General features: G+C 60.9%; 1 protein-coding gene across 1 annotated transcript; it reads right to left on the minus strand.

Annotated features, from left to right (window-relative positions):
• Positions 1-289: 289 nt before the first annotated feature.
• LOC141971369 (STE20-like serine/threonine-protein kinase) lies at positions 290-8,558 on the minus strand. The gene is given in 19 exon segments (XM_074928683.1): positions 290-553; positions 658-771; positions 862-987; positions 1,088-1,273; positions 1,359-1,483; positions 1,593-1,728; positions 1,730-1,798; positions 1,800-2,006; positions 2,161-2,284; positions 2,849-2,979; positions 3,096-4,946; positions 5,042-5,152; positions 5,238-5,319; positions 5,635-5,829; positions 6,188-6,260; positions 6,364-6,513; positions 6,726-6,774; positions 6,904-7,068; positions 8,412-8,558. Coding segments are annotated over 19 exon segments (4,149 nt in total). The 3' UTR covers positions 290-445.
• Between the last annotated feature and the right edge of the window lie 1,316 nt (positions 8,559-9,874).

Raw genomic sequence — 9,874 nt, forward strand, 5'->3', positions numbered from 1 at the left:
GCCCTGAGGGGGCAGGTTGGGGGGACAGGATGCACTGTGGGGGGGTGGTGCAAGACAAGAGTTTTTAAAGTAAAATAGTCACAACCAGATTTTCTCCAAAAAAAGTATTTGCTTAGGTTGCAATTCAGCTGAGGGGAGAGCTGCAGAGGAAGCACCAGCAACCCCTGCCCCTGTTTCCACAGCTTCAAGCCCAGGGGGGAAAACTCCCCTGAGGGACTTTAGGAGGTATTCAGGGTGTGGGCACCTGCTTCACTCCAGCCCGGCGAGGGGGGGCTCGAACCCACCCATCCCTGCCACCGCCGGGCTCCGTACCACGTCCTGCTCGGCCCCGGGGCTCGGCTGCCCCACATGTCACCTTTGAGACCCTCAGTCCCCTCTGGAAGAGCCGTGGGACGGGGCGCCAGGCCCCTGCCCGCCTCTCTCCCCAGTAACCCCCAGCGCAGCATCAGGAGGGCAGGTGGAAGAAGCGGCTGATCCTGCGGCTGCCGTGGGTGCCTCGTGGCTCTCCTCGCCGCTGCGCCGGCAGCGAGTTCCCCAGTTCCTCCTCCAGCATCTGGAGGACAGAAACAGCACTGCTGTGGCCCAGGGCTCGCAGCGGGGGGAGAGCAGCCCTCCAGCGTGTCCCAAGGTGGGGGGGGACGCTGCGGGGCCACTCACCTCCTTGCGAGCCACCAGCCGCTGCTTCCAGGCGCTGAGCTCCATGGCATGCTCCTGGTCCAGCCGCCCCAGCTGCCTCCTCTCCTGCTCTGCCAAGAAGTGCAGCTTCTCCCCCTGGGAGAGGAGAGGTGGAAAGGGGAAGGAGGAGGCTGGAGGGGAGGTAACAGGGGTGTAGTGGGCAGTTTTGCAGCCGTTCCCCAGTACCTGCATCTGCTCCAGCTCCGCCAGGCTCTGGGCCTGCTGCTGCTGCAGCTGCTGCAACCGCTGCGCCTGCTGCTCCTGCTGCCGCTGCGCCTCCGCTCGCTGCCGCCTCTCCTCCCGCTGCGCGAACTGCGGGGGGGACAGCCCAGTCACCCTCCCTTTCCCCAAAAGGCTTTTCAGGGATTTTGGTGCTGAGGAAGCCCTTTGTCCCCCGGATGGGTCCTTGTACCTGCTTGGTCCTCTCCCTCTGCTTGGCCCCATTCACCTCCTGGATCTTCAGGTTGTCCTTGAAGAGGGCCAGGCGGATTTTGGCGTCGCAGCGTTGGCTTTTCAGCAGCTGAGCCTGCTCCTGCGCCTGCTGGCTCCTCAGATCCTCCAGCAAGAGCTGGTGGAAGCGGTTCATCCTCTCTGTCTCCTGGGAAAGGGGCAGGAGGGTGAGGCAGGAGAGGCGTCGGGAGCCCCTAGGGCTGGGGGAGCGGCGCCGGCGGCTCCTGCCTCACCTTCTCGTGGCGCTTGCGGAGCTGCTGCCGCTGCAGCGCGTGCTGCTCCTTCACCTGCTGCCTGAAGAGCTGGTACTTCTCCTGCAGGTGCCCTTGCTCCATGCTCCACACCACCGACTCACGGGCTACCGGGCAAGACCGCAGCACCGTCACCACCTCCAAAAACCCCCCAGGCAGACCCCCCGCTCCCCTCAAAGAACCCTCCACCACCCTCCTCCTCCCAGCACGCTCCACCTCTCCTGAGGCTATGGATCTTGTTGATGCACTCCCAGTCGATGGACGTCATCTTCTTCTTGTGCTCCTGGACGACCCTCTGCAGGGCTGCGTTGAGTTCCTGCTGCTGCTGCTGCAGGAACCGCTGCTCCTACGGCGAGCAACGGAGGGGCCTTCACCCCAGCACCCAGGGGAGATGGTCCCCAGGCTCCTGGGGGCACGTCTGGGGGAGCCAGCTCTGCTCCAGACACTCACCTCTCTCCCATCGCCCTTCAGCTCTTGCATCCTCTGCCCACAGTCCTTCTCCTGGAGGGACTTGAGGCGCTTGGCCTCGTCTCGCAGCCTCATCGTGTACTCGAGCTCCTGACGCTCCTTCAGCTGCCGGTAGCGCCGCTCCGAGCTCTCCACCTCCCGGTCGTAGAACTCCTTCTTGCTCTGCCATACAGATATGGTTAATGGGGACACCAGAAGTGGCCACAAAAGCAACCAAACCCTCCCCCTCCTAGACCTCAGCATCTCCAGCAGTAGGACCCCAACACCCCCTTGCACTCTGAACAGCTCATGCACCGAGGGACAATGGTCTGGTTACCGTCATCTCCTGCTCGATGTGACGAAACATCTGCTCCCGCTGCTGGTGGAACTTCTGCTCCAGCTGGCTCTGAGCTCGCTGCTCTTCCTTCTGCAGCACTCGCAGCTCACGGAGTTCCTGGCGCCTAAAGATTTGGGGAATCGGGGTGAGGGGCAGGGGGTAAAGTGGCCATGGAGGCACCCCTCTCCTGGATGGCTGACTGGTAAAGGAAGGGAGAAGCTCAGCCCTGGTCCAGCATCAGGGAGAAGAATTTCTCCGGCAGGAAGGCAGATGGGATGCCCGTTGGGCTCCGTGGTGACCACGCTCCCAAGCTCAGTTGATGTCACTGCCCCTCCATCTCCCCCTTCGGCCCCTCCTTGGGTGACACAAGAGCTTATGGGGGAAGATCTTCCCCTCTTCTTTGCTTAAACTGGCTGCTGGACACACCAGACATGGGGCTGGGCAACATTTTGGCTCCTCAGGTCTCCCTTCTGCACAGCCCTGAGGAGCAGGGAAGGGCTGGCTCACCCTCTCCAGCTGGAGCAGAGCCCAGCCAGGGTGGCAGATGGATTTATCCAAGCCTGAAGGTCAAGTCCTTGAGCTTCACACAGAGCTCCCCAGACCCATCCTCCCTCCCGCACCCTCTCCCCTTTGCCCCTGGTCCTCCTTGTCTGGAAACAGCGGGGAGATGCTGGGTGGCATCACTCACCGGGCCGAGCGCACCATCTCGTCCCTTGCCCCAGCCTTGCCGACGGTCCTGGCCGTCGTCACGCTCACCTCCTCCCCATCCACCACAAACCTCCGCGTTTTCTTGACCGTCCTTTGGAGCGAGGCAGGTTCCTGTGACCGGAATCAACCGTTTGAGCTCAGATGGCCCAAAACTACATAAACTCAACACGGGAGCCCACGCAAGGTGGAGCAGCTTCACGTGACCATGTTACCTACAAGCTTCTCACCTGCTGGGCTCCCCTGGCAGAGGGGAAAGGCTGCGCTGCTGCAGGGAGGGCACTTGGACCTTGTACATCTGCAGGGGTTTCCACAGGAGATGGCTCCTCTCCTTGCTTTGGTGCGATGGATGGATCTGGTGGGTTCCCTGCTTCCCACGCTGCCCGCGCCTGGGAAGAGGTGCGGACAAGGGCAGCATCAAACCTCACGGTCTTTGTGGCCTTTGGATGTCCACCAAGGGCCTCCCGGGGCTCTGGCACTGCTCCGCAACCCCCCGAGCCACCCATCTCCTCTCCACATCCATCCCTTGATGGTCCTTCGGGAGCTGGAGCAATCTGCACCCCATTTTCTCCAAGTTCTCCATTTCCATCTTGCCCTTTCCATCCATTCCCATGCGCAGCTCCTGGCTGGTTGTCTCTGGGGCTGTTTTCTGCTTTCTCTTCTGTTTCTTCAGCAGCCTCCAGGATCTCCATGGGGGATGAATCCTCTGCTGAATTCTGGGCCTCCTCCCTTGCAGGTCCCTCTCCTGCACACGCTGCCTCCAGTTCCTCTCCTGCCAGCATCACTTCCCCCGTGCTGGCTGCACCTCCCGCTGGGTTACTGTCTCCAGTCAAACACCCTTTTACAACATCCTCTTCCAATTTCACTTCTGCTGGCACCGGAGCTTCCACGGGAGAAGTTTCTACCCCACTTCCAGTGTTGTCTGTGGCTTCCTCCTCATTCCTCCCCACCACCCGCTCAACAATGTCCAGCGGGTCAGTGATGGGCTCACACACAGCCGAGTTTCTCTCCCCTTTGTTCTCTCCTCCAGCCTCTCCCAGCTCAGCCAGAGGCTCCTGTCGCCCCTTGAGCACATCTGACCCCCCACCCACCGCCTCCGTCACACTGGGCATCAGCGATTCTTCACCCCACTCCACCCTCTGCCCCACCAGCTCAGTCTCCCCACATTCTCCAGCACCCTCAGGTCCCATGGGTGCTCTCCCTGTGCCATCACCATCCTTCCCAGGGCCATCTTCAGCCCCAGGGGAGCCAACTACAACCTTCAGGTTTGGCAATGACCAAGTAACCTGGTGCTGATTGGACTCGAAGCTCCAGGTTTTGAGCCCCACGACCCACAAGTCCAGGGCTGCCACCAGCTGCCCCACAGCCGAGCCTCTGTGCCAGCACCCGTCCGTGGGTGCAGGCAGGGCCAGGGAGTTACAAGTAGGGTCTCTGCTCGACTCCTCTTTTGTATCACTTTTGGGGGTCAAAATGGGGCTCAGCTGGGCTGAAAGCTGTCCCTCTGCAGGCGTTTCAGCCACTGGCAATGTGTCCACATGTTGACTTTCCTCCTGGGGCTCTGCCTTGGGTCCAACCTGCTCTGTCTTCAGCTCTTGCAGTCCATCACGGTCTCCTGCCCACTGCGGCCCCAAGGGGAGCTCAGCCACGTTGCGGGGGGTCCCCGAAGGGCTGGTCTCCTCCTCTTGACACTGCTGAACTTCTCCTGCCTCTGCTGGGACTGATGTCCCTTGAGGAGCACCCAGCGCCGGCACCTCCAGCTCCCTCGGCTCTGCCCCGTGCTGCTCCTTCGCTGTTTCTTGGGACTTCATCCCTCCAAAGAACGACCTGCGCCGCATCAGCTTCAGAGACTCGGACAGCCTCTTCGCAGGGAGCCTCATGGAGCCCACGGGCTCGAGCTGGGATCTCCTCCTCATTTGCTTCAAGAAGTCGGATGCTCTCTTGGTCCTGGGCTCTGTCACCACCTGGACGTCGGGTGGGATGTCTGGTTCCTCACCGACTCTCCCCGCAGTGTCCGGGGGCTGATGCTCCAGGGGATCCCCCGGGGTCGAGGGGCAGGAGGACTCTCCATGCTCCTGCCCAGGCTGTTGGGTGGACAACAGAGAAAGAGGTGAGGCTCAATGAGCTCGTGGAAAGGGTTGGAGGGATCTTGCACCCCAGCCAGTCCCTACTCACGCACCAAGGGGATTGGACCTTCCTCCTCATCCTCCTCCTCCAGCACGTCAGCCCGGGCTTCAGCCACCAGCTGGCGGAGCGGCCGCTTGTCAGAGATGCCCGCCACGAAGGGGTGCTGGGTGGGAGCAAGGGAGGGGAGTGGGGCCAACGCCAGGGATGGGTCCCACCACCCTGGGCAGGTGGCGACGGGTGCTGCCTACCTGCAGGAGCTGGCTGGCCGACCACCGCGCCTCAGGGCTCTTCTCCAGGGATTTCCTCAGGAAGTCCTTGAAGTCTTCAGACCTGTGGGATGGTCCCTGTGAGCACGAGGCCAGAAGCTCCCTGTGACCCCCACTGTGTGCCCCACAGACCCCAGGGTGATGCCAGGGACACTCGGGCTCTGCTACCACCTTGGCAGGAGCTCCCCACCCCGGTGCTGCCCACCGGTGTCACCTTCTGTGGGCCAAGGTTGTGCCGCTTCTGGAGGAATCACAACCAGCATTGCTCACGGTCCAAGAGCCCATCCCCGCTGTCCTGGCTTTGAGCAGGAGCTGCCCCACGGGATAACAATTTCCACCGTCACCAAGGTTGGGGTGATGTCTCTGCGCAGGGACTCACCACCTCTTGGGGTGACGCAAGGTGGGTGGCTGGGACTTGGCGATCTTCAGCAGCACCCGGAGGGGGTTCAGCTCGTGGTAGGGGGGCTCCATCTCAGCCATCTCGATCAGTGTGATGCCCAGCGACCAGATGTCAGCCTTGTAGCCGTAGGGACTCTCCTTGGACGTCTCACACTGCACCACCTCCGGGGCCATCCTGGGTGTGGGAGAGAGAGGAGAAGGTGCAGCCCACCCTGGGCCGGGGGCTGGTATCTCCCCCTAAAACCAGCCCCTCGGGAGACAACCCTCCAGGCAGAAGAGGAGATTCAACCCCAACTCTTCCAATGCTACCCCAGGAGGGCTCACACCCCCCAGCACCCCACACGTCCTCTCCACACTACCAAGAAGCCCACCCTGGAGCTGGCGTTGGCTGGAGGAGGAATAATCCAGTTCCTCAAGGTGCTCCCAGTGTCGAGGAACCAGTTGTGAGCATCCGCAGGAGGAACAGGAGACCTGGGCTCCCACCCACCACTCTCAAATCCCACTGTCCCCGGGGATTTCTGTCCCACACCTACCAATACGGGGTGCCGATGAAGGACACCCGACGCTGGACAGTGCTGGAGTTTTTAGCCGAGACACCAAAATCAGCTGCAGAGCAGAAAGCAGCAGGTTACAGAGGATCCTCAGGGCAAAACATCCCCGGGGCTTCGCTCCCGGCCTCCCTCAGTGCCCCGATTCCCCCGGGACTCACCCAGCTTGACGTCCCCGTCGAGGGTGAGCAGGACGTTGCCAGCCTTCACGTCCCTGTGGATGATCTTGCAGCCGTGCAGGTACTGCAGCGCCAGCAGCAGCTGCTTGCAAGCCACTCGGATCTGCTCCTCCGTCAGCCCTTTCTCCAGCTCTGCCGTCAGCGCAAACGAACCCACCGCTAATGACGCCTCCTGCCCAGCACCCCCCTGCAAACCCGGGGGAAGATGCACCCCGACCCATCCTCCCTCCTGGAGAGGCTGCACAAGCCCAGGACTCCCTCCCACACCCTGAAATTTAGCAGTCCCATCCTAAATCTTCCCATGGCCACACACAAGCCAGAAAAAAAAAACAACATTTCTTTACCCAAAATCGCTGCATCCACAGCCCCTCCAGGACAAAACTCCACCAGGATCTGCAGGGAGAGGTTTCCCACCCTGGTCTGCAAACGTGTCCCCTGCAGACCGAGTCCCACAGCCCCGAGATGGTGGTGGGACCCCAGTTCATGCACGGGGTCGGGGGCCCAGCGCCCTCCGCTGCTCACCCAGAGCCGCCCGTTCCAGTAGAGCGCGTCCAGCAGCTTGGTGATGTTGGGGTGGTCGCAGCACGCCAAGATCTCGATCTCCACCACGTAATCCTCCAGCTCCTCCTCGCCCGGCGTCTCGATCACCTTGGCGGCCGCCAACGCCCCCGTCACCTTGTTCTGCGCCTGCGGGGGAGAGGTTTCATGGGGGTTTGTGGGGTATGAAGGGAGCAGCCCCGAGATTTCAGCGAGGGGGAAGCTTGGAGCCGTCATGTCCCTGCCCAGGAGCCAAACGGTGGGGATGGGCGTGGGGACCCCACTGTCACCAGAGCCAGGAAGGAGAGGGCTGCGCAGTCACCCCGTGCATGGGGCTGATGTGCAGGTGGCCCCGGTGTGGTTGTGGCACCCTGCGCATCCTGCTGTACCCCAAAACCTTCTGCCCTTGGCATGGCCGTGCCAACCTCCACATCCCGCTGTACCCCAAAACCTTTTGCTCTTGGCACAGCTGTGCACAGGTCCCAGAGCATCCTGCTGTACCCCAAAACCTTCTGCCCTTGGCATGGCCGTGCCAACCTGTGCACAGGTCTCAGAGCATCCCGCTGTACCCCAAAACCTTCTGTACTCAGTGTGGCCGTGTCACCCTGTACACGGGTCCCGGAGCATGCCACTGCACCCCAAAACCTTCTGCTCTCGGCATGACTGTGCCAACATGTGCATGGGTCCCAGAGCATCTTGCCGTACCCCAGAAGTTTATGCCATTGGCATGGCCATGCCACCCTGTACACAGGTCCCAGAGCATCCTGCTGTACCCCAAAACCTTCTGCCCTCAGCATGGCCATGCCAACCTGCACATCCCACTGTACCCCAGAACCTTCTGCTTTCGGCATGGCCGTACCACCCTGTGCATCCCACTGTACCCCAGAACCCCTCTGGCAAGCTGCATCCTCCCACAGATGCCATATAGTTGCCGTGGGCACAGCCCCAGGGACCTGGGGGTCCCAGCAACCCCCCCACAAGGACCTGCGGGTGGCTCCACAGCGCAGCCCCATCCACCAGCGATGCCGAGACACTGGCTGCCCCGGAAAAGCCGGAATGGGAAGAGGGTTTGGGCAGGACAAGCCCAGCCAGGACCGAGACCATCACCGCTGCACGTCACCGGCGCCAGAAGGCGGCTGCTGCTGCGGGTCTGACAAATGGCGAATTTGGGTTTCCTGTCGCTCTCGGGCTCTGCACTGTGGTTTCAGAGAAAAACATCCCCGTCTCAAACCCCCTCGCTCCAACCAAGGCCAGGAACAGCCGCCGGCAAACGGGCCAGAGGAGCTGGTGGTTCTCCCCGAGCCAAAGGTTAGGGCTGGGCTGAGCCAGCACCCGCGAGGGCCCTACCATCCTCTGCTAGAAATTTGGGGCTGTTTAGAGGTTTTTTTAGCTTCTTGCATGCCGGAAGCTGCACGATTTGAGGCAGCGTTGTCAAAAACAAAAGCACTGGCTAAACCTTTGGGGACAACTGGCGTTTTGTGGCGCTGTCCTACCTTGAAGACCTTGCCAAAGGCGCCGTCGCCCAGCTCGCCCAGCACCAGCCAGGCCTCCTCGGGGTCCACGTCCCGCCTGACGTGCTTGTACCTCCTCGGCGGCTTCTTCTTCTCCGAAAAGCCAAAAAGCCGCCGGAGAAAAGCCATGGGGCCACCTCCATGCAGAGAAAACGGGGCAGCTGGGCTCAAGTTCCTCCACCAAGCACCTTCGCAGCCTTCGCAGCCCTCGCTCTTCCTCGCCCCGTGGGCAGGAAGGGGCTGGGCGCTGCCCCGGCCCGCGCAGGATGTGCCGCGAGGTGGAGGTGCCACAAAGGAGACGCTTTGCCCCACACACATCACATCCCACCTTTGGGTATCTTCAGCCTGGGGGAAAGGGCTCGTGCTCCCCCCAGAGGTGCCCCTGCACCCCTGCCAAAGCCACGGGCGTTATTTACCCACAGATAAATGTTACAGTGCCCGTCCCTGTGAATTTTAAGCATCCATCCGTGCACAGCCCCAGTCAGGCTCAGCAACAGGCTCTATCCCTGGGCTGAGCTTAAACAGGTCCCACGGGTGTTGGGACACCCCAGGTGAGGCTGTTAAGCTTAATTAGTGCCCCACTAATTAACTCACCCTGGAAAGACCCTTGTGGTCAGGCTGGGGCTCAGCTGTGCCCCCGCTCTGGCCGAGGGTCGGGGTGTCAGGGGTTGGTACCACAGCTGACACCTCAATTTGCAGCCCCTTCTCGATGGGGGGCACCCAAAGCCCCCCCCAGCACCCAAAGGCATCTGGCTGCTCCCCTAAATCAAGGTGGGTTTTACCTCCTAAATCATAAACGCCCTGTGCCAGTGTGGGTGCAGCAGCTCCCCGGTGCTGGGGGGGGCCTCGGCTCACGTGTGCTCCGGAGGAGGCTGTTTTCCCGGTGATTACATCAGTTAATCACGGGGTAATTAAAGCCAGGGAGCTATTTTACAGCTTTATATTCATAATATACAGCGTCAGGCTTCAGAACAGAGCCGCGGTTCTGTACCGGCACCCGACAGCATTAACCCACGGGCGGCGGGTGCTGGCGATTCCCCCAACCCCCCCGGCAGGTGATGAACCCTCTCACCAGTTCGTGCCCAGAGGGACGCGGGTGCCGCCGGCGCCGTCCCCAGCAGCCGGGCTTTCATCTTTTGGCTCTTTTTCTTCCTTTTCCTTCTCTTTTTCTGACGACTCCTCCTTTCTTTTTCTTCTCCTTTTCTATCTCATTCTCTACTTTCCTTCTTCTTTTTCTCCTTTTCTTCTCCTTTCCCTCCTTCTCCTTTTCCTTTTCTTCTCCTTTTCCTTCTCTTTTTCTGACTCCTTCTCCTCCTTTTTGTCCTCCTTCTCCTTTTTCTCTTCTCCTTTTCTGTCTCATTCTCTATTTTCCTTCTTCTTTTTCTTATTTTCCTTTTCCTCCTCCTTCTTTTCCTTCTTTTTCATTTCCTTTACTTCCTTTTCCT

This window comes from Athene noctua, chromosome 28 (assembly GCF_965140245.1).
Source record: "Athene noctua chromosome 28, bAthNoc1.hap1.1, whole genome shotgun sequence".
In the NCBI taxonomy this organism is placed as follows: domain Eukaryota; kingdom Metazoa; phylum Chordata; class Aves; order Strigiformes; family Strigidae; genus Athene; species Athene noctua.